The sequence below is a fragment of the Theropithecus gelada genome, chromosome 12 (assembly GCF_003255815.1).
Source record: "Theropithecus gelada isolate Dixy chromosome 12, Tgel_1.0, whole genome shotgun sequence".
Lineage (NCBI taxonomy): Eukaryota > Metazoa > Chordata > Mammalia > Primates > Cercopithecidae > Theropithecus > Theropithecus gelada.
The window spans coordinates 8,625,366-8,651,291 of NC_037680.1; the positions used below are offsets into that span (position 1 = coordinate 8,625,366).

Genomic DNA, 25,926 nt, shown 5'->3' on the forward strand with positions numbered 1-25,926 from the left:
ATCTTGTCTTATTTGTATCACTGCAATAGCCTTTAGAATGGTCTCTCCATTTCTACTTTAGTATCCCTAGAAAGTGCTCTCCATATAATTGGCAGAGTGTACTTTTAAGATATGACTCAGACATTGTCACCTTCTTTCTTCAAAGTGTACCTATTGCTCATAAAATAAAACCTTGACCTACAAAACTCAACATAAATCTTTCCCCTAGTTATCTTATTGAGTTCATCTTGTACCATTCTCCACCCATGTCCACCACTTATATATTTTCTGTTCTTGGAATAGATCTATATAGTTTGAATCCTATGTTCTTTGTAATTACTGGCCTTGGAACCTACACAACTCTTCGACTTGACCTTGAAATGTTACCTCCATAGCGAGTCTTTCCTAAGCACCTAATCATTCTCTAGACCTCACCCTATGTTATTTTTCAACAAGGATTTAAATTTACTAGCTAACATTTTCTTGTATTTTCAATGAATTACTTATTTATTGTCAGTCTGACAAACTTGCCTTGCCATTGTATCCCCAGAATCTGGAATATTATCTGACACACAACTGGGGTCCAAACAACAGTTGGCAAATAAATTAATAAAGTAATAAGACATAATGAGTCATTTCAACAATGAAGCAGAAATATTATAAAGATGGAGAGGCAGAAAAATCTCTACAAGTTTCTAAGAGACTGAAGAAATTCAAATATAAACTAGATTATTTCAGCCAGATATATCAGGGGAAAGAAGAGAAGTAGAGTAGTAGTTCGTAACAATAGGTGCTGCTTGCTTGGTGGTAGGTGTGTGTGTGTGTGTGTGTGTGTAATGCAGCCAAGGTTGTTATCCTTTGTTCACGAGGCAGTAGTTCAACAAGAATTGAAAACATATGGATGGAAACAATGACGACACAGGTTATAGTCATCACAATATTTAAAACATGTTAAAAACAAATATGACTTCAGACAAGTTAAGGCAAACAAAGCCATATAAACCACACTTACAGTTTTCCTCTTTTCCACTCACTATATGATGTTTCCTTCCTGATTATCTGGTAGTAAAATGGATAGACTGTTAGACTGATTGATTGATAGATATAGATAGATGAATATTTGCATATATACATAGATCTATATGTAGGTATCTATCATCTATCTGTATTATGTGAACATATGAATAAATACATATCAACATACATATATTTAATTTAAGCATCTTTCCTAAAAGGTTTAAGTAAAAATTCCACAAATAAACATAGACTATTTTTATATATAAAAAACTAAAAGATTGTTATTTATTCTTAAATGTATTTAAAAGGTATTTTGAATGGAATTCTCAGCTAGTAATATTAAAAACAACACTGGATTAAGAGTCAAGAAATGTTTGTCCTAGTCTCAAGACTACACTAGATATATTTAACAAGTCTCTTTATTTCTCTGGGTCTCCATTGTTTTTTATTTTATTTTATTTTTTTAATTTAAACTGAAGTAGGAGACAGGGAAAATGCTTTCTAGTTCTATAATGAGCTGTCATTGTCATTTGATGTTTACCAAAAATTGAACTTCCTTGAATGCTCATGCATGTTTCACAAGCAAATCAAAATACTAATTTAATATATTTCCAACATACTATTAAAATATCTGTATTATATAATGTAGAGTGTGGATGGGCTGCAGTTTTGGCAATGCATAGTTCTACATCATCAAAGCTGTGTAAACTGAAGTATTCTGAAAGATCGAAAGAGGGAAAAAATTATTTTTTTATCATCAACTCCAAAAGCTTGAAAAGTTTCTTGAAAATGTATTTTGTTTGCTTCATAAAAGTTCCATCATAAATTAATAAAACCACTGTTTTATTATTTTATAAAATTTCTTATTAATAATTTTAATTTATAAATTATAATTGTATATATTTATGGGGTAAAATGTGATGTTTTGCTATATATGGATGAATACACAATGTGAAATGATTAAATCAAGCTAATTAACACATTCATCACCTCACATACCCATCTTTTCATAGTAAGACATTTGAAATTTATTCTCAGTAATTTTGAAATACACAATACATTATTATTAACTCTGGTCACCCTGCTGTGTTTCTCAAAAGCTTATTATTCCTTCTGTCTGACACTTTGTATCCTTTGACTAATATTTTTTAAAATTTCTAATTGGCTTTCCATGAGTGGGAGACAGCAATATATAAAATTATTCAGAAAGAATATGAAGGGCAGAAATATCCATCAAATATTTAAGCGAGAGCCTTGACTTCCTCAAAATGGACTGACTGGTCCTGGATACAAGTCAGAGAGCTGACCTCTCAGAAAGCCAAATTCCAAAACGATTGCAAACAGTTGTTACAAATCTAGCTGCCTGTTGGTTTCCAACATCCTGTCTGACACCTCCAGCTCCAAAGAGACTAAATAAGAATCTTCTAAAAAATCAACACTGGAATTGTAATCTTTTTATCGCATATATCTAAGAGGGTCTATCAGACAAAATTGAACCAAGTTCTAGCTCATATAATTAAACAAGTGTCATCTAATTTATTTTTGTCATAATTTTATTCCTATCTGAAGAAAACAATTTAGTTATGTATTTTTATATTACTTAGATAATTTTGTTTATATATTACTTAGATAGTTTTGTTTATAAGGATGACTCACTCATTTAACAATATACATAATAATTAAATGGCTATGAATGTAGATTTATTAATAACACTATCATTATTGACAATAAAATGGTCATACCATCTGAGATACTTTGTCCTCATGAATACATTAGTTGAATATAATTTCTAGATCCTTCATAATGGTAATTTAGGGTAAAAAATAATAATGCAGTAGTCAATTTTAGCCCTTTAATCCTACGGAGAACTGTATGAATAACTGTTTGAAATTGCAGGGTAATCCTGTCATACTTGCAAACACTTAGAGGCAACAAGACTATTTCTTCTCACACTTTTAATTAAAATAGTGCATGAGTAGACTTCCTGAGTAAGGATCAGAAATTTTCTTTCAAATTTTCCTGTTTTAATGACCACCACTTTTAAAGCTATGCTGGAATTCACTTTCACATATATCTAACTTACAGAAAATTTTGAAAAGCCTAAATATCTATGATAGATTCAATGTTTTCTTCCCTAAATATAGAAGCTGTCCAATCTTTGCTGAAACATGTATTATTCCATTCATTTCCCTGAATGTACATCAATGTTACATCCTATTTTGATGACTGAATTGGAAATTACCTAAATAATGTAAATAAACATAATAATCATCGTTAAATAAATACTGTGGATATAATAAGTATCTAAATATTTTCATAGAGGATGATAAAAATAAGATAAATATGAAGGTATCTAGCAACAGGAAATGGTAACTGCTATAGTGAGGGGAAGGACCTGCCCAAGCAAAAGACGATGAGATTCAATTATTCATAAGCACAATGCACCAATGAAAGCAATTATGCTGACTGGAGTCCCTAGTAGCCATCAGTTTTTATCTTCTATCTTAAAAAGGAACAATTACTTCCTAGTAAAAAAAAACTTGGCAATGGCCAAATAAGTGACACTAACTTATCTGAACAAAAAAGTCTTAATCAGAAATATCATCCAAAAAGTGTAAGAAAACTGGGTCACACTTTTATTTTATACTCAGCAATACACACAGGAGAGGAAGTCAAGGTCAAATGATCCTACTCATGCATGCTGGTCTTCTTTGCAGGGTTCTTCTTAAAAAGAAGAAAAGTACATGAAACTAATGACGCTGAAAGCCACAGCTTAATATCTCCCTTAAAATTACCAATTTAAAAGTCATTACTTTGATCCCACCTCAAAAAACTGCCATCTAATTATCACATGGTTTTTCTTGTATCTCTGTCTAGAACAGGGTTTCTCAAACTCTACACTCCTGACATTTCTGGTTGTGTTAAGTGTAGGATGCACATTTCTGACCTCTACTCAGTAGATTCCCACAGCAAACCCCTCACATCCATTCAGGACAATCAAAAATGTCTCCTGGGAGTAAAATCACCCCCAGTGGAGAAACACTGGTCTAGAGAAAAAAAGAAATAATACTGTCAAAACACAACATTGATATGTACAGTTCCCGTGGCTTCACAGATTAACCAGTATTAGTTACACTACTGATGTTTATCACTACTGGGATTCCAACAGACACTGAGTAGACCAAATCTTACTAATAATTATCAAATTTTCCATTACTATTGGCCATTATGTGAGGCCACATGGCCAATCAAATTTTCTGATAATATTTCCTCATCTCAAATTTTATGAGATAAAATTTTTGATGCCTTTGTTAAGTAATTATTTATCTGTGCTACTGTGTTTATCTTTTTTGTTGTTACTGTTTAATAAGGCACCTATTTCCTCAAACACAAATCAAATAATAAGTTCCTTGATTTCACAGTGGTACACAGTTGGATCTATCACCTCCATATACCCAGCAGCGCAACAAATAAAACAACCAAGAAACAAAACCAAAAACACTAGGATGACATCCAAACCAGCTGATGCTGTCTGTTTGCATTATAAATCAATGAATCTTCCTTGGTTCTTCCCAAACCTACTATTTTGTAATGGCCTAGATATATGTAAATGGTTAGACCAATGAATATGTAACTAACATTTTTCTTGGAATCATTCTGCTTCCATATATGAATTTCCTTCCTGTGTTATGGCTATTTTTAGTAGAATGTATTTAAATAGACTTACAGAGTTTCAAAGATTTCAGATGAGACTCTTATCTCTCAATTATTGCTTTTCATATTAATGCATAAGATATATATTTTAGGAGGTCACGCTCTGTGACCCACGCTTATAAACCCAGTGCTTTGTGAGGCCATCAGAGGAGGATCACTTGAGGATAGTAGTTCAAGATGAACCTGGGCAATATAGTGAGACCCTATCTCTTAAAAAAAAATATATATTTTAAAAAATTAGCCGAGCCTCGTGGCACACACCTGTGGTCCTAGCTACTCAGGAGGCTGAGGCAGGAGGTTCACCTGAGCCCAGGAGTTTAAAGGCTACAGTAAGTTATGATTGCACCACTGCATTCCAGCCTGGGCAAGAAAGCAAGAGTTTGTATCTTAAAAAAACAAAAAAGATACATATGTTTAAAATCTTAACTATACTTAAGTACATGGGACTTTGACTTATGTTTACAACCCCCTTATAATTTCAAAAAGTGATTTGATAAAACAATTTACGGCTGCTGGTATGTTCAGCCATGACCATGGTGATATTCAAATTATTGACAGTGGAAACAGTACAGCTAATAGTTAGGAAACATTTTCCTCATTTTGTCATTGTGGATGAGCTTTTGTTTGAACTAGTTCTGGCTTTAAGAGATAACATTTCCAAACAATAATTATAAAGAGCAGTTTTGAGGCTAAATCACTTACTTCCCATCCTCTAATTCAAAAGTTATATGCCCCTTAATTTCCTCCTTTCATTAGAAATCCACCTACCTTCAAACCAAAAGAATGCCTTAACACAATTATTTCATTTTTTAAAAAGTATTTTTTATTTTGGCAACTATGCCCAATATTTATTTTAATCATAGAGTCTGCTACCCAAAAGTACACAGTAATCATATTTAAAATGTGTTTAAGCTGAAAAGTGATAATATGATGTTAAATTTACTTAATTTTAAAAATATATTTGTAGTCATATTTTAGCATAGTATGTCTTACTATAGAACAGGCCATTCTCTTAGGACATTTTTATCAATAGTATATTTATTTTCTCAAACGACTTGTCATGCTTTCATTTCAAAGCTTTTTATACTGATCTGATCCAATTAATTATTATTATAATTAAAATATTGATAATTGCTCACAGAAAAACCAGCAATACTTGTTTCAATAAAATATATTTTTCAACAGAGTTTCCTGGAAGAGAAATTAAATCCAGGTTTTAGCCTAATGTTAATCTTAAAAACATACGTGTATTAAATAATGCCATCTTGAAGTTAGGAGAAAATGATTAAACAAGCTCCTTTGAAATCATCTGGAATTATGGCAATTCCTATTTTTGTTCTCAGTTTTGGGTAACTGGTTGCAAACTGATGCCACCTTCCACTCCCCTAACCCCTCCCCCCACATTAAATTTAGATACCTCCAGGACTTATAAATTGCTTAATTATCTGTGCTGTGACATAAACGTCCTTACGGAGCCTATGAATCTTAGAAGATAAGTAAATTAGAATATTTACTAAATATGACCCTGTGGTAATTAAGAGTCATGGCCAACATAGAGGAGAATAGAAAGAGACCTCAAAAGGATTTAAAAAGATATAACACAAAAGCACAAAGATAAAACAGCGTTAATTAGCACATGGAGTAAAACCACGATGATATGAGATGGTGATGCTGTGTAGTACCAACAAAAGCATTGAGATAATGGAATAAGAATCTAAAAGTTTTGTTTGTTTTGGTTTCTTTTTTGATGTATCATGGAAAATAAAAAAGTAATGAATAAATGGAAAACAAAAACGTAATTAGTGATGGGGGAAAACCTCATTGACTTGCATGAATGAGTATTTAATAAGGCACAGTCATATAATAGAATAATTCATATACTGAGTATATCTAACCTGAATGCTTGGCTACTGAGGGCCTAGAATCTCCATAACATTATGTTACTTTATGAAAAAAAAAAAAGCAAAAATTAAAATGCATTCCATTTTTGTTCCCCAAACTAATTTTATTAAAAATCCATTCATTCTGACTTTAATCTGTATATTATTATCATACCTTCTCATCATCATCGATTCTGGAATTCTGTCTCCTTTCCTATCTTCTTACTAATGGCTAATTTCCCACTATTGACAGTATTTCTCAGTGATTCTCTAGGCTTTTTTCTAGTATCCCTGAGGACCGTCCACTGAAGAAATAGTAAATACTGCTCTATACTGTTTATTAAAATTCTCCATAAGGGTTAGTATTATCTCCCAAAGGAAATCCACATTCTTGGACAGTAGGCAATCTGCTGTATGTATCCTTGACATCCCATGAGTACCATAAAGAGTTGCACACCAAGTAGCTATTCTTTGATTCCCTGTAAATTCGTTTGAAAACAAAAATGTCATTATTTTTCTTCTGACTGATGACCTCATTATTAATGTACATTAGTTGGCTGGTTACATTTAGCCCAATGATATATAATCACTTAATGATTGTAATGTCCTTTTCTCCTTAATATGTAAAAATACTAAACGGAACATTCTTAGTCCATTTCTTCCATAGGGCCATTCCATAATAAAAATGAAGATTAAATGTTTAAGTGTACAAGTATGAATACATTTTTAAAAGTAGCCAACGGCTTTGCTTATCTTTTTATTTTGTGGAGGTTTTCTGAGAGCCTGTAATATATTTTGTCTGTATTTTATGAATTCATCTAATTGGCAGTCTATTGAAACTTTAATTACAATAAAATAGTAAGTAAATAACTGTGTACTATTTTTCATTGGTGTTGAGTAGCTAGATTTTCAACATTTTCAATAGTAATTCATTATCACTTACCAAACAGGTAATTATAGCTAAGTCTCCTAACCTTAGGGTACTAGATTTTTCAGAAAGGCAAAGTGTGTATTAAGACCAATATAGATACACACAGTAATTTAAACCATGTTGGTGAAACAGTGATACAAAATAAGTGAAATGGTACTGACAGAATCCTAAATTCTAAAAGTAGAACACATCAACCTCAGCTGAAGACCAACTTTGGAAAGCCTTTCCATCTGATCCAGAAAACAACAGAACTAGAAAGAAGTCAGAAAGAATGAAAAGTAAAGAAGAAAGGAAAGTTAACAATAAATAAGGCTAGACTAGCCATTTCTTAACCTTGGCATTTGTATGACTAATGTTATATATAAAATATTGGGAAAATTATTCTTTCTAAGCAATTACTATTTATGAAAATATTTCTCCAATTACTAACAAAAGTAAACGGGGAGAAAATGAAGCAGATAGTCACGGGATATTTTGGATCAATAGATTTACTGATTCTCACGCTATTCCAGCCCCAATTTTCACCTGAAAAGCTTTTCAAATGCTGGAGCTGAAGAATAGAGAGTACATCTAGAGAGCTTTCTAAACAGTACTGAAACACAGAAAGTAATTAATTATTCATTACTTACAAAAGTTGTGTTTTCCAATAATAATGTGGTAGCATTTGTTTCTATATTCAGTTTAATGACATGTCCATTCTCGCTTTTATACACCACATCTGTATCTGCAACAACAAAGACATTCACAATTGACAAATACATTGACTAGGTAATATAGTAACTGTAGGGGAGAAAACGTGCAAAATAAACAGACACATTAGAATAATCATTTTTAGCCTTCAATAACACAAGCAGATTTCTGTACTTGGCATTCATTCTTTTGAAAGATCAGGAAGCCCGCCTAACACATGGTCTATTGTACAATGAACAAGGGGTTAGTATGAGATTCACTCAGGTTCATAGTTTAACAAATGAAAATTAATTAAAATATGGGCAATTTGCTACACATTCTACAGTGAGAAAAAAAATGGGCCATTACTGATGATGATCCAGTATTTTAACTTAAAAGTGCTGCCAGTTGACTGTAACTCTATACAGTTCTAAGTCTCCTCAGATTGAATCATTCTCATGCAGACCTATTTATGGATCTGATTCTTCTACCAACACTGAATTCCGATTCAGTCTCTTGAATTCTCTTTTGGGTTGTGACTTTGTTCTGTGGTATTTTATCTGGCTTTCACAATTGCAGCTCAAAATCTCTGAGGCTACCACTATATCAATGAATCAACCTTTTCAATTCTAGAAGAATTATGTCTTCATTTTAAATAATTGCATTTCTTTCAGATAAGTGCTTTCACATATTTTTGAGGTAAGTTTAGCCATGTTTGTCAGAAAATTAACACATCTTAACAATATCTCTGTCTGAAATTACGAACTTGAGGGAAAACTGACAGGATATAAGGATATTCTGGAGATAAATACATATATGTAATTATACATAATTACATATATATATAATTAGGTAAAAGAAGATAGCCACATTAAAGTATTTTTGAATATGTTCTCTTTTTAAATGACAATCTTTGTACCCAGTTTTACCCAATTCTAGCCTTTTCCATGGTGTTGCATACACATCCCTAATCTCCTGCTCATTCTTGGAAGAAAGGTGATATTAATGGAGATGAGATTCACTACTTAAATGAATGTGTGTAAGTTACAATATCTCAGAAACTGAATGTCGTCACTTGCAAACTTATAAAACAAGTACTAAATGATGAGTTACAAAGATTATCAGCAAAAACACACAAAAAAGTGTCTGACATTTTGGCAGAACGAGATTTTCTGAGTCCTTCTCTCATTATTTAAATATTATTAATAGTTACGTCTACAGTTTATATGACAAGAAGCAAGCAATACTAGCAAAACTGAAGTTTGTTTTCTTCAGTGTCTAACTCAAAAGACATAGTCCAATATGACTCTCCTATTAGAGCCAAGAATAACACAGAGGGCCAGTAGTTCTTCTTAACCTTAATCACATGGGAACAGTGACATGTTGGAATTGTGGCCTGGGAAACAGGGAAAGACAAATGGCCTTTTTAGCAAGGAGGAAAGTAAGGAGATAAAGAAGGGATTTCCCAGTTACTCCCTGAGGCTGGCTGTATGGACTGATAGTTCTATATGATCTTTAAATTAAGGCCTTGTATCACCTTCTGAACTTCTGTTATCAGTTAAAAAGGAGTTGAGTTCTTTTTTTTTTAATCCTTAACTTTACCTGTTTTCCTTTCTATTGATGCAGAACAAATAACAGATTTACATAAACTATAAATATTTATTTTGATTTATATTATTTTCCTGTCTTCCCTTTCCTTCCCATCCATATTTATGATCATGTCTCAACAGCAACACCAATCATCTGTAATGCTCATTTGGTCTTGCCAGTTGATTTGCTCTCCTGTCCTCCTACTCACAATTAATGCTTGCTCAAATCAATAGTCCAACCTCAACTTTGAGTTCTAACATCTATTCCCTCTTTGAATTTTTAAAAATATTCTCATCTCTGACCCACTTCTTGATTGTGATGAGCATATCATCGTGGATTAGCAGAAGCCAAATAGCATGCCCTAACAAAATCATCCTTACAATATTTTCTCAATAAATTAAGAGAAAAATTTCCATTTTCCATTGCTTCATGGAGATAAATATAGCAAAACAAAACAAAACACTCGACAAGTAGTTTTTCTCCCAACAGGCAGGCAAAAACATCTTTGCAAAGATTGTGATAATGAAAGAAATCTAACATGATTGGCTCCGTCTTGCTTTTAGGCTCATAGGCTGGCTGTCTTCACTCATTCTTGGGCATTGACCAAGCTAACCATGGGTGAAATTTAGTTTATAGTTTAACCTTGAAACAAGAATCATAATAGTCACTTCCTAAACCTCATCCCCTCCTTGTTCAGGGATTGAAACCACCCTTGTAATGCTAATGAAAGGAAACAAAACTGAAATTATGAAAGAGGTCTGAATTCTGCTAAAATGTAGCTGTAGTTTCTGTAATCCCTTACCGCTCAAAAGTTATGTGGCCAAAGTTTACAAGATTTGTGACTCCCTTATATATAGATAATATAGATAATAGTACTGTTGTAGAACCTCAGATTGGTCTTTGGAGATGATTTTCAGACTGGCCTCACCTGGACTCATCACTCAACAGTCCTGTGACCTCCCATCCAGAGGTAGACTCCGTGCACAGTTTTCCACACTTTTATAATTGCATCTCCCTCAACCAATCAGCAGCATCCACTCCCTAGTCCCATGCCCACCAAACTTTCCTTGAAAAACCCTGACCTCCAAGACTTCAGGGAAACTCATTGAGTAATAACTCCAGTTCTCCCACATGGCGAATCTCATGTTACTGAAACTCTTCTTTACTGCAATACCAAGGTCTCAGTGAACTGGTTTTTGCAGTGGACAGGAAGAAATCACTGGGTGATTACACAAGCACACTGGAGAATTTTAAACTGAGATGAGGTCTGTGGCATCAGAGAGAAAGAAAAGTCATAGAGCATTTTTAGTATGAATGGTGATTCCTGGTCAAGAGAAGAGAAGAAGAAATATATGACCCCACAGTTCCTCATAGTGAAAGAAAATCTTAAATGAGTGATAGTTTGTTATTAGGGGTGGTCGAAATAAAATTAATCATGATTTCCCTTAGAATGAAAGTAGAAGGAAGTGAAGCTTGTTTGAAAAGATAAAGACTACACTTAATATCAATTTATTTAAAGTCAATTTTCTTGGATAATTGTTTGGCCTTGAGAAAAATCTACAGAGAATTAAGATTAGTAAATACCTTTAGATCTACATTCCTGCAAATTTTACTGTTAGACCTGCAATGCTGCATTAATAGAAAACTTTAAAAATTCACACGTAATTCTCTAGCTTAATAACTAATAAGGATTTTTGCATGAATTATTTTAAAAGAAACTAATATCTGCCCTTATTAATTTTCTTGGGATTTGTTTTGTTCTTTATAATCTGGTCTTCTGGATTTCATATTTATTCTACTTTACAGTTTGATTTATAATCACTAGTGAAACCCCCAGCTTTGAAACTCCCGTTACTAAGAGTAATAGTTATCTACTAGATTAATAGTGATCCTTCATTCTGGAACTACGTTTCTAAACGTTGTACTATATATTTTGTTTAACATTAAGTAATAAAATATGAGTGAATCAGATCAATGACTTAAGTGCATTAACATGGGAAGATTAAGGTAGGTGTACTTGAAGTATTCTTAAAACATGACATTATGCATATCTACAAGGTACTTTGATTAAATAATATTTTCTCCTTTTTAGCTCTTTGACAGTTAAGAGCCAATTATTCTGAACACCATTCAACTCAGTCAGTTTTTTTTTTTTTTTTTTTTTAATGAAAATGTATGGCAGAATAGAGTCACTATCTGGCCTATGTACCCTGAGATCCAAGAACGTATTTTCAGTCTGCAGTATCCCTAACTATCATTACTGTCATTCGATTCAATTCTTTCTTCCATAATTTGGCATACAAAAAGAAAAACATAGTATCCTAATTTAAAATCTTTCAGGTAAATGGAACGTTATATTTTATACCCCTTCCACACAAAGCAGATAATATAGCATTTGCCATTGTTAATTTAGTTCTCAATGTGGTATTGAAATTAAGAACTAAGACTTCTGCATCCACCTTATCTATCAGGACCAAGAACAAAGGCAGCCTACATTCACATCATTTTACTATTTGTTCTAGGAAGTTCTTGTTCACGAACTTAACGGTGTAAATCAGAACAAAAAACTTTTTTTTTTTTTTCAGAAAATAGCTGAAAATTAGTTTCTAGAAACATTAAACTCCTAAAACTGGGTAAATTGCTCAACTACCAAACAACTCACTTCAAGATTCCTGCCTTTCTGTGTCTACCAATCCTAAACTATTACATCTTGAAGTGCACCTAACCAAACCAGATCCTTACATTGAAAGCTCAGTCTTATCTACTCAAACCCAGATTTCCAACCCTATTCATATCTCCCCCTAAACTTCTCCTTCTGGACACTCGGACTCATAAAATGTTGTCTTTTCTGACTATTATAGGTAATAAACTCAGCTTTGCTTAACAGGTTACGCTGTGAGCCTTCTGAGAAGTTGAAAACTGACAAAATTCATCTTCCATGTGTATCAGTATACAATCCCCATATTAGTAGTTGGTCTTGCTAACGGCTAATGTAAGTATGCATTTACTTTTGATGTGATAACCTACTTTCAGTTTTTCAAAATTAAATCAATCAATAAACATATCATCTATCTCTACATAGGGAAACAGTTTTCAAAAAGTAGAAAAAACCTTGGCAAATCAGTTCTCTGAGAAATTTTAATCCAAACATAATTGTCATGGAAAACTATTTTGATATATCCACAATTAAAATTCTGTAGCAGTCCACGTTTTAAAAGAAACTATACTCAGTAAAAAAGCTGGGCAATTAAAAATAAAACGTGAAAAAAAATGAAATTACTATCACAGGAACTGCTCAAATAAATCTAGGAAGGGTTTGTTAGCTAACAAGTTAAGATTTTATTCTTTAATTAACTATTATCAATGGTAAATCTAGAATATTTAGCTATTCATAATTAAAACACAGTAGGCTCCTCATTCAACTCTCCTAAAACACTGCTCACAATGTTAAACTTTTCTCACATTTTGAAGAGCCCTAGGATCCATATATTTAGCTGAGAAAACTGAGGCCATTAGAAATGGCTTCAATATCCTTTATTTCTACTTCGAGATCTCATTCCATGTACACTCTTTGTTTCCCAAGACTTTTGGGAAGAGATGAACTTTCTCCTTTGCAAAGAGAAGCTCTGTTTTATAAACAAGTCAATGCGCTCTAAGCTCTTAAATATCTTTGATTTCTGCTTAAAAAAAAAAAAAAGTATGGCCAGGCACGATGGCTCATGCCTGTAATCCCAGCATTTTGGGAGGTTGAGGGAGATGGATCACAAGGTCAGCAGAACGAGACAAGCCTGGCCAACATGGTGAAACCCCATCTCTACTAAAAATACAAAAATTAGCCGTGGTGGCATGCAGCTGTAATCCCAGCTACTCAGGAGGCTGAGGCAGGAGAATCGCTTGAATCTGGGAGGCAGAGGTTGCAGTGAGCCAAGACTGCACCACTGTACCTCAGTCTGGCAACAGAGTGAGACTCTGTCAAAAAAAAAAAAAAAAAAAAAAAAAAGAAAAGAAAAGAAAAGAAAAAAAGTACATTGTCTGGTGTTTTTCTCTGTTCCTAGTTTTTTCCCTTTCACACTAGGCCTCAATAAACCTTTTGCCTGAGAGGTTTCCGTAACAGCCATATTCTCTGTAACAGCCATACATGCTATTCTGCTATTCTCTATATCTTCTGCAGTGCAGCTGCAGTTCTTGCTCTCCTGAAATTTCAGACTTCCAACATCATCACCAACCTGCAATAACCAAGTCCAATATGCTCTTCCCCCATGCTTAATCTCCACCTAACTCAACTTCATAGTGTGTAACAATGATGAACAGTAGGATTTTGCAATCCTCTTCTCTTGACTTTGAACCACTACCTTGCCCTGATATTTGTTCTTCAAATTTTCCTTTCAATTGCTATCTAAACAAAGGCATCTTTCCAAACTCAGCTGTAGGCCTTTTTCTTTTTTTCTTTTTTCTTTTTTTTTTTCCCACAGCTCTTCAGTGACTATTTTACTACTCACACCTTCCTATATTGATTCTTAAACATTCAACTAAAGTCCTGATCTTTCCCATATGCCAGTTCTATATTTCCAATTCTATACTAGATCACGTATCTTGTAGACATATAAGACTCAGTACTAAAATTAAACTTTTTATAGTTTTGGCTCTACTAGCCCTCCAAATTCCATTTACATACATACCATTCCGTTGGTTACACCTTTCCTGTATCTTTATCTCCTATATTAATATTGTTCTTTATGACCACTCACCCAGACTATCGTTAGTTTTGTAAGAGTTTTCTATGCCTCTAGGTATTACCATTACACAGCCCAATCAATTAGACACAATACTTCCCATTACCTCAAACACCCTACAAAGACCTGTGGCTTCCTAATCATACAATATAAAATTTAACATATATTTATATATTTATTATCTACCAATAGTCTATAAGATAGTCTAGATGATCTGTTGCTTACAGTTCTCCACATATGTAAAACTTCACTCCCACTCAGACTTTCTTACAATGCCCACAATAAATACACTGGATCTTGTCCAAACTTTTAATTTTTTTCAAAGCATGGTTAAATACCCAACACCTTTAAAGTATTCACCTAATATCTCTCTCTTCGGAACTCCTAAGCCATTTAATATTTAATCATATAATTCCTTTCGATCGTTTTACTGAGTTTTTTAAATTCCATTTTGATGTGTTTGTTTTGGGTTTTCAATTACTTTATAAACTCAAGAAGGGACCTATTTCTTGTTCCTTTGAGTACTGAAACCATCTACATCAACATATCTCACTGTTTACATTAACACAATTTGCTATTCAACTGTCTGCATTGATATGACTTTAATATTTCAGGAAATTCTTGCCAGGAAGCTGAAGTTGCAAATAACCATCTTTTTCCAAGAACTTTCCAAAAATCCATTTACTTGAAAAATAGACTGCACCATCTAAGGCTCACTAAATATATCTTCCTCAGAACAACATGCAGCACAAACAAATGACTGTTTCCTATTTAAGAGCTTCTCCAAAGCACTCACATCCCTCAATTCAACTATCCTAAACTCTTAATCACAAATTATGCCCAACTCTAATCAAGACCATGTATTGAAACACCTGTCAAACTACATACCCCCAAAACTTTATAAGCATCTCTTCTTTGCTTTTCTCTTTCCATATGCTGCTCACTTTCTGTGACAACAGTGATCTTTTTTACCAAACTAAACAATTAAGTCAGTCATGCTTTATCTTCAATAGGTTATTTCGGTGGAATTTTTGGCAAGCCACCATTCAGTCGTTTGCAGCTTTTACAATATTTACTATAGCCCCATCCAGTAGAATGATCACAGCAAATATTTTTGTTTCCTCTAAGTTTTTGACTACATTTATCAAATATATATATGCACTTATTTACTTATTTATTGCTGTTGAGACGTTATTTAGAAATACATTTAGCACTCCTGACGAAGATGTCTGCCTTGATTAAAATTTGTTCAACCTCCTCCATCCACTTCACAACCAGTCCTTGACCTTGGCCGGCCTTTAACAAGAATCCTGCTGGGTCAGTTTAGTGAGAATCCTCCTGCCCTTGACACTTGATCAAATTCCTCTACCCCCACCCTTGAAATTTAAGTCTATGGCTTGCCTTTAGCAAAAATTGTGTTAATCCAGTTGACAGAGCAGGAGCACTGCCATCTTGGACATGCCCTTCATTCTAAAGTTCAACTTAATAAAAGCGACCTAAATCCAAAGGGCATCAGCCTAATGGCTAAGGTCAGCATGACCATAAACCGCAAATAACATCTCCAACCAGAAACATTCCAAACTCCTCCCAGACCACGGATATGCTAGTCCCTAGATAACCCCCTCCTGCTGGGAAGATGCCAGCCCCGAGATAACCCCTCTCCAGGCTGGAACGATGTCTGCCCTAAGATAACCTCTTCCGCTCCCAGAGACATTCCAACCTGCCATCAAATTATCCACACACATAAACATTCCAAGCTTCTGATAAGCCCCTCACCGTAAAACCAATATATACTCATCGTCTGTAAGAGAAAGGGGTCCTGACCCATCGGCCAGGAGCGCCTCTCAGGTTTTAACTAAAGAAAACCTCTTTAACTGTCAGCTGTGTTTCGTGTTTCTTTCCTCTTTCTTTAACTCTTATACCAGTTTAACAAGACTCCCCCTGCCCTGGATACCTCCTGTTAGTTTTCCAGGTATCGACTGCTTTATTCTGCTCATTGGCTCTAAGTACCTCTAGCAAGCAGTGTTTGCTCTGGTTGCAGTTAAGTCTCTTTTCTATATTGCAATAGTTCTTTTGTTGGGTTTGGTATGGGTTTTTTTGTTTTTTTCTTTTCTTTTTTTTTCTTGAAACAGAGTTTCACTCTGTTGCCCAGGCTGTAGGCTGGAGTTCAGTGGTGGGATCTCGGCTCACTTCCCAGGTTCAAGTGATCCTGCTGCCTCAGCCTCTGGAATAGCTGAGACTACAGGTGTGAGTCACCACACATAGCTAGTTTTTGTATTTCTAGCAGAGATGGGGTTTCACCATGTTGGCCAGGCTTGTCTCAAACTCCTGACCTTAAATGATCCACCATCTTGGCCTCCCAAACTGCTGGGAATACGGGCATGAGCCACCACGCCCAGCCCTATTGCATTCACTTTGAATAAGTTCTTCCTTAGCGTTTTAGTAAGTGTCAGAATAGTTTTTAATATTATTTTGCAAATCTCAACTTTCATAACCTACTTTCATAATATTACAGCATTACATTTAAATAATTTTAAATACATTTACATATATATAAATTTAAACTTAGCATTGTTAACAGAAGAAATAAACTTTGTGAAACATTTTAAAGAGGTTTATTCTGAGCCAATATGAGTGACCATGGCCCAGGGAACATTCTCAAGAAGTACTGAGAAATATGCTCAAGGGAGTTGGGTTACAGTTTGGTTTTATTCATTGTAGGGAGATAGGAATTGTAGGTAAAACCATTAATATGGTTTAGCTGTGCCCCCACCCAAATCTCATCTTGAATTGTAATCTCCATAATCCCCATGTGTCATGGGAGGGACCCGGTAGGAGGTAATTGAATCATGGGGATGGTTTCCCCCATGCTGTTCTCCTGATAACGAGTGAGTTCTCACAAGGTCTGATGGTTTTACAAACATCTGGCATTTCTCCTGCTGGCACTCATTCTCTCTCCTGTTGCCCTTTGAAGAAGTACCTTCCGCCACGATTGTAAGTTTCCTGAGGCCTCCTTAGCCATGCAGAACTGTGAGTCAATTAAACCTCTTTCCTTTATAAATTACCCAATCTCAGGTATTTCTTCATAGCACCATGAGAACAGGCTAATAAAACCATAAATAAATACAGGGAAGGTTTACACGGGTTCAGTATAAGAGGTGGGATATCTTGAGGTGGGGAAGGTTTACATGTCATCAATGGAGTCAAAGACTTTCTGATTGGTAATTGGTTGCAAGAATTAAACTTTGTCTAAATATTTGAAGTCAGAAGAAACAAATGCTTGACTCAAGATTAAAGGGGGTTGTGAAGGTCAAGGCTTTGTTATGCAGATGAAGCCTCATAGCCAGCAGTCTTCAGAGAGAATAGATGGTAAATGTCTCTTTTCAGACATTAAAGTTGTCAGATTATCAGTTCATCTCCCCTAGATCTGGGAAAGGCTTGGGAAGGGAAGGTCTGGCTGCATTAATGGAGATTGTCTGCAGATCCAAATTTTCCCTACAAAAGATGGCTTTGTGGGGCCGTTTCAAAATATATCAAAAAATATATTTGGGGGTAAAATATTTTTGTTTCCTTTAGGGTCTGCTCTCTGTCCTGTGACACCATGCCAGAATTAAGTTAGAAATTAAGCCAAATTGTACCAGGTTAATTTAAAAAAAAAAAGCACCAGTTTTATAAAATTTTGTGGTTTGTAGGATGTGACTTAACCTTTGCCTTGCATGACCTTTTGTCTTGTTTTTATTTAGCCACAAAGAGACTGTTTTGTTAGTCTTATGATCTCTATTTTAACCTGAACGCTGGTCAGTTGTGCTTAAATTCCAAAAGGAAGGAGACACAATGAAAAGTGTTCAACATCCCTTCCCATCATGGTCAGGAATTCAGGTTTTCAGGTTTCTCTGGGGTCCCCTTGGTCAAGAGGCAGTCTGTTTGGTCTGTTGCGGGACTTACGGTTTTATTTTTGGTTTACAGTATACTAGATCAGGGGTCCATAAACTATAGCATTGTGTCAGTCTGGCTCTTCAAAGCCTGTTTCTGTAAAGAACACAGCTACATCTATTTATTGTTCATGGCTGCTTATGCACTACAACGGCATAGTTGAGTAGTTGCAACAGAGAAAATATGGCCCACAAAGCCTAAAATATTTACCCTCTGGTTCTTTAAATAAAAAGTTTGCTGGAATCTATGTTAACCTATTAATTGTTTGCCTCATTCAAAGAACATATTTTTTACTTACTATATTTATAAATGTTAATCACTGATCATTGCAATGTAACTAAAAGATAGTTCTTCTGGATTTCCAAAAGAGCTATATACTTTAAAAGGTATTTTTTTTGTTGTTGTTGTTGTTTGTTTGTTTTACAACATGGCATGAGAAATACATATTTTTAAAAACATGAATCAAATCCCTGGTAAATAAGATAAAGTTAGATATCCAAAATAAAAGTACTTACATAAAAAGTAACCAGAATAAACATCATTTTTATTTAAAAGTCACCATAATTGTAAGTAACCATTATTAATACACGTGGAAGTGCCAATCCTATGAATGCTACTTCCTGTGATAAAGAGCCTTTTTCAGGCTAGATAATGGAGCAGTTGATAGCCACTCAACTAAATAATGTTTTTCTGATTTGTAGCTAAAATGTGAATAGCAGCAATTTTCACACGATCATTTCATTCTTTGGATTATTTGCAAAAAGATCGCATAAGAGGAAAATAAAATCTCTCTCTAGAATTTTAAATATCTTTTCCCACCAGAAGGGTTGTTTGCATAATAGTAGCATAACCACCAGCTTTAACTGATTCTTAACTTTCTTCAGTTAAAACTCTTACCAAAAGTTTCTTGACTTCATACTCATACACTCAACAATCTTGTTGAATGGTCCAGTCTATTTAAATCATCAGGCAAAGGAAAGATGTAAGCAGATTCATGCTTCTCTTTCACTTCAGCAGCTCATATAAAGTAAATATAAAGATTGGTGTGTTTTTATGATCTCAAAGGTCTAGAAGTCTACACTGCAGTGATACATGCAGAAAATAGAGCTTATTTTAAAGTAACATCTAAACTGCAAAATATGGAGGATAAAAGAGGCTAGGCAAATATTTCAATTACTTCCATCTCCCTCTATTTAGTTTGTGTCAGCTACTATATTGACACCATTTTTTTCCCCATTCTGAAAAGATTAAACCGAGCTGATTTTAGTCTTTCATTGTGCTTTAGGAGAAAGGGAGGTCACCAGCAATCCTATGCAAGATGACAATTTTTGTATTTTGGGGTTCCACTCCAATAATACACTTCACTATAACACCTCATTGGCCTATAATGATTTGACTGTTGCTGTGAATAATAAACTCTTTTTGTCTCTGACCCAAATGCCTCATTTTTATATAGTCGCACATACTTTGGCAGGCTAACTTGTTAATTTACAAGTAGGGTGAAGTCTTAGACCCCTCACAGTTATTCACTTAAAAGATATCCTCCCTCCACTCGAAACATCTCCCTGCTTTCTCTTAAGATTTTAATTTTAATTTCCATGCCACTAGTAAAATGACCCCAAATTGCAGAGTTATGTTTCATTAACTTAGTCATAAATCAAATAATCCTTCATCAAATTTGTAAATTAGAAACTCAGAATGAACTCTACTTATCTAATTTGTGCTTCGATCCTGCAACATTGACTGTCATTTAAAACTCTGAAGTCCTATATGTAAATATCTATCAGCATAGCCTAACCATCCGTCACTTAGCTATTTTATTATCTTGCTCAAATCTTTCACGGTCAGTCCAGGAACTTTAGTTAATTTCCATTGACTATTGATATTGTCCAATTGACAAACATGTTTACTCTCCAACATCTTTGATAAAGCTGTGTCTTTCAAGATTCAATGTCTTCCCACTAGTATTTCAGTCGAATGGACAGATGGATATGTTACTAGTGCCAGTAAAACTTAAGCAAGTTTTCTCACCCTTATAAAAATATTTCTCTAGTCATGGTTAATATCAGCATACAAAAGGTGATAGAAGAAAAAGACATATGGGTCAAAGACAATAATTTTTTACATTTTCTGATTTTAAAGTAATGTATATTCACTGTGGAAAATTTGTGTAATGCAAACATGTCAAGGGAAACTGACAATTTTAATGTGCTCCCTTATAAAACACAGTTGCAATCATTTACATATCAATGTTTAGATCAGACTTTATTCCTTAAAATTATAGATTAGGCAATATACTCTGTCACTAAAATTTCACCATTGGCTATTTCAAAAGCTCAACACTTGACTGACATTATAGAAAGAAAACTAAATTGAAATATCATAACTGAAATATATAATACATGCTATAGTTCTGAACATAATTGCATAGAGTCGTATTGAAGAATTTTGATGTCTGGAAAACTAATTCATACATCTAAACAACAGATGCTGTGACTCTTCAAATGCATAATGGCATACCTTATCAATTTCTGCATATTTCAATTAAATCTCTAGAGAGAAGAATTGATCACTGTAATCCAAGTATATAATTAAACCATAAAGTAAGACTTAATTAAATAGAAAATTGATTTAGTTGAATAAATTGGTAGTATTGCATTCATTTAAACAGAAACAACATTGAAAGAAGTGACAGAAGGAATAATTAAAATTCACATGCTTAACAACATGAATGAAGGGCAGGAATATAAAATATATGAAAATACTTACAAAGAAATAGTTATAGGATGGTTACTAATACCAAAACACTAGCTAGTTCTAAGACAATAGCAAGTGGAAATAAGGCAAAAACTTTGGCCAATAGGTTGTCGTTTTTGTTTGGATAAAATAACTTCTCAAGCATATGTAGGCTTTAAGATTTTTTTTTTGAAACAGTGTTAAAGTTTATGAGAAAAATTCAGATGATTAAGAAAAAATGCTGATGAGCCTAAAATTGTACAATGGACTTAATCATATTTGTTCTTATGCCTAGGATGTAACTTACCTAACTGTAAACAGCTATTATACAAGTTAATGTCTGTTTGTTTGTTTGTTTGTTTTTGAGATGGAGTCTTGCTCTGTTGCCCAGGCTGGAGTACAGTGGCGCAATCTCAGCTCACTGCAACTTCTGCCTACTGGGTTCAAGCGATTCTCCTGCCTCAGCCTCCCGAGTAGCTGGGACTACAGGAACATGCCACGATATACAAGTTAATGTTTTCAGAAGAAGGATGACCAGCTAAGAATTGATAGATAAGTCATTGTTACCATTTTCTACTTTAGGGAGGAGGTGGGAGAAAAGCAAAGACTATTTACTTCTTTTGGAAGTATCAGAAACTCCTGCCTGAATGAGATTACCTCCCAAACTGGTTGACTGCATGTAGGGCTTCGTGCAGACATGCATGACTTGATACAGATACTTCAGTGTTGTCATCAGGGGCATGAATAATATCTTACCATAGTTTTCTTTCAGATGGCTCCATTCCGACAAGCTTTCTCTTCATGATCAAAAAATGACTACAGCATATGTAATCCCTACAGCCTCTCACTTTAAAGACAACATAAAAAAGCAAGACAATATTTTCCAGGGTTCTCGGTAGGAGGTTCCTTGCATTCATTGGTCGTAGACCGCCCAGGTACTCATTCTTGTGCTGTACGTTAGTGGTATGCAACGTGCTAATTAGGCACAGACCTAAATCACATGTCCATTATTGCCAAGCATTGATTGTGTGTTGGTTTTTAAGAAAGAAGTTATTTTCTGGATGACAGAAAATGATCAAAGTTAGCTAAGTGACACAGACAACAGATCTATTACACAATGAGTGTGCATTGATAATTACTATGTTTACTTATGGAGGGTATTATTTGTCAAAAAAAAAAAGGGGGGGCTCTCCAAACTCACCATAAGTTTGCATCTCATAAAGCAGGTAAGTACAGGAAAATTGATTATATATGTGCACATGTATGTCTGCACATATCTGTTTGTGTGTGTGTGTGTGTGTGTGTGTGTGGCAGGGGGTACCAGTGGTAAAAATAGTGGGTCTGTGATAGAAAATACATTTTTAGTAATTGTTAAAATTCTGAGTGGGGTTTGCTGTTTGTCTGGGGTCCTGTCATCTACACAAGTCATGTTTTCCCTGGAGAAAAATGATTTTGTCTGAAATCTCAAGATATTTGATGCCCATTGAGGAAGCTTGCCAGGAGAAATGTGTGCTTTTGCCAGGATGTGTAGTCAGAGATTTATTCTACTGAGAGGGGGAAAAACATGTTGGCAGCAGATCAGTCTGACACTGCTGAGAAGATATAGATATATGTCCTGGGAGAATCACAAATCTCCATTAAAGTTTCAAGTCTCCTGTTGAGTTGTTAAGAGTAATCAGATTGGCCAAGGAGCAGTCTGAATTTACAAGTAAGTCTGCCAGTAAGGATAAACTCTAAACCTATAATTTAACATCAATCAGTGTTAGAACATGAATGGGGAGAGTACATTTTTTATTGCTGTGGTTGTTTTCTTCAAACTAGTGACCCTACCTCACTTCTCATCATGATTAACCAAATTTTCCTTATCTAACATCATGGGCAATTTGAAAGTCCACCCCTTCCATGAATTATGAATTCCTCCCAAACAATATTAGTTTTACACACACAGACACAAATGCACACACATACACAGATAGATAGATAGATAGAGATAGATAGATAGATAGATAGATAGATAGATAGATAGATAGATAGATAGATAGATAGATAGATAGATAGACAGACAGATAGATAGATAGAGAGATAGATAGATAGACATATCAGGCAGTGAAAGAAGGAAGAAGGAATATGTCTTAGAAATTTGGGGTGAAATTCTGACTCTTCTACATGACAGTATTTAATTTTGGAGCTGGTTCCATTAGCTATCTGTAATTTACTTTTGTCATCTGAAATAATTTTTTAAAAAACCTAAATGTCCAAAATAAGTTGTTTTAGTATCAAATACTATAATACATGTTAAAAATGAAGTATCTTGCACAGAGTATGTATCCAATAAAGTGGTCTTGAGTATGATGATGATGGAGGTAATGTAACTGACTACAATGATTTAGTAGGCATTTTTTAATTCTCCACCCTACTTACCTTTCATCTTCTTATCAGATACTACCATTAACCATTAAAATGGCTGTGTACTCTTAGAAGAAAATATACAAATTTCCTTATTTACCTAATTACTAAGAATAAGACTGAGTATATATTTGGTATTTACGTATCTCATTGAATTAGTGTCTAAGTATTCCCATTTTGAGAATTTTGGAAATCACATATGCACTTGATGAGACAACGAACCAAGAATAGAGTAAAATCACAGAGGTTAATCATGCACACAATAATAAAAAGAAAAAATAAGAAGATATTAAGGTAGTAAGGCTATGACGAAAGGAAGCCATCCCAGTGTCATGAAATGATGAATTGATGAAATGTGGTATATCCATATAATAATATTGGTATTTACATATCAATAAGGATGAATGAAGGAATGATACATGGTACAAGAGGAATAAACCTTAAAAATATGAATGTAACTGAAAGAAGATATTAATAAAGAACTGCACATGGCATAATTCAATCTATAGGAAATGTTCAAATAGGAAAATCCATAGAAATAGATAGTAGATTAGCGATTGCTAAAGACTGGTGGGGAGGAGAATCAGAAATGACTGTGTACTAGATTTCCCTTTGGAGATGATGAACGCATTTTGGAAATGAACAGCAGTGATGGTTAGACAATTCTATGAATATACTAAAAACCAATGAATTGTACACTTTAAAAGGGTGAATTTCATAGCAGTTTTTATCACAGGGAGGAAAAAATGGGTAACTATGTGAGGTGGTGAATATGCTAATTTGTTCCCCCATAGTTACTATTTTACTATGTATGCAGAGATATATATATATATATATATAATCTTATAACATTATGATGTATACATTAAATAGACACAATAAAAATTATTTTTAAAAAATAAGAGTGAATTTTATAGTATACAATTTTATATCAATAAACTTATTTTTTTAAAGGTACATGATAAAATAGCGATGACCAGAAAGGAAACAATTGAGACGACAAAAGTTTAAAATACAAAACTTTAGATATAGTTTGGCTGTAAAATCAAAACTACTGGTGGAATATAAAACAAAACAATGTGCCATTTTCCTGGTATTCATTTCAACTACTCAAAGTAAAGTTTAACTTCTCACCAACTTTGAAACAAACATGTTTGTTCTTGTGTTATAGTTGCTATGTGTAATCCTTCTCCTTTAATTTGAATCTTCTCCTCCTTACCTCTAATATAGGGCTCTACAAGTAGTATATATATTCTGAATAAGTTGACAATATTAAATACATTAATCATATAAAGGTGATATGTTCATATGATAAAGTATTGAAAGGAATGAAATAATGATATATAGTACAAGATAGATGAACCTTGAAAATATTAATCTAACTGAAGGAAAACAGTCAAAAAGAGTTAATTATTTTGTCAGTAAATTTTATACACTGTTTCTACAAAGGACTCCTGAGAAAAAAGTTGACAAAGTAATTGGCTCCAAAATGTTTTGGAGAGCTGGACGGAACCAAGGAGGTCATCTTGTCCATTGACTTCATTTCATCCATGATGAAAAAGTCATCAAAAAAGTCTCATTGAACGCAGTGAAGAATCAGCAACGAAAACTCCTGAATTAAGATTCCAAGTCCAGCCTAGTTACTGCAATACTGGTTATCTCTTCATGAATGAATGATGCTTATACTGCTTCCTTAAGCTTACCCTCCCACCTGTGTGTTCTTTGGCCTTTCTACTTAGCTTCAAGCTGTGAAGAATGTACTTTATGAAGCTAAGAGATTCACTATTAAATCATAATTAATTCATAGTTGAGCAACTCTTTATTCATGACATAAAGGATCTTCCCTAATACTGTTCTATGATAGGTCCAGTTGACCCACAGTAGTATGTTGAAAGAGGCATATGAGTAATTGTGTTTCATCTCTTCTTGAATTACCAGAAGCAAATGTCAAATACGCAGGTGTTTAGATCCATATATTTTCATACTTTATCTTCTTAGACACAGTTTATGGCTCACATTTCTCATCTTACTAAAAGTACCCTGGGTTTTCTTAATTTTGTCACTTCCTGCCATGCCTATAAATATAATTGTTCTAATACTTAGCATCATATTTAATCCAAGCCACCTGTTTGCACAGATGGCAGCTTGCTCACTTTTATGCAAGAGCTAAAGATCTGGACCTAAAGAAACACAAGAATTAAACTGTCGCTTTTCTTTGCTTCTCCAAGTTTAAAGTGGGTTAAAGAATCAGAGAGAACAGATGTCTCTCCTTAAGCATTTTATTTTGCCATTTTTTTCTCACACAATTTTTTAGAAAACATGATATGAGATTCCTTG

The 25,926-nt window shown here is 34.0% G+C and overlaps 1 protein-coding gene across 12 annotated transcripts in view; it reads right to left on the reverse strand.

Annotated features, from left to right (window-relative positions):
* Positions 1–25,926, reverse strand: part of DPP10 (dipeptidyl peptidase like 10) — a 1,402,014-nt gene that overhangs the window by 344,741 nt on the left and 1,031,347 nt on the right. For all 12 annotated transcript variants that reach the window (XM_025405135.1, XM_025405131.1, XM_025405141.1 and 9 more), the window contains one exon: positions 8,152–8,246. In XM_025405135.1, coding sequence (XP_025260920.1) covers positions 8,152–8,246 — 95 coding nt within the window. The remainder of the gene's footprint in view (positions 1–8,151; positions 8,247–25,926) is intronic.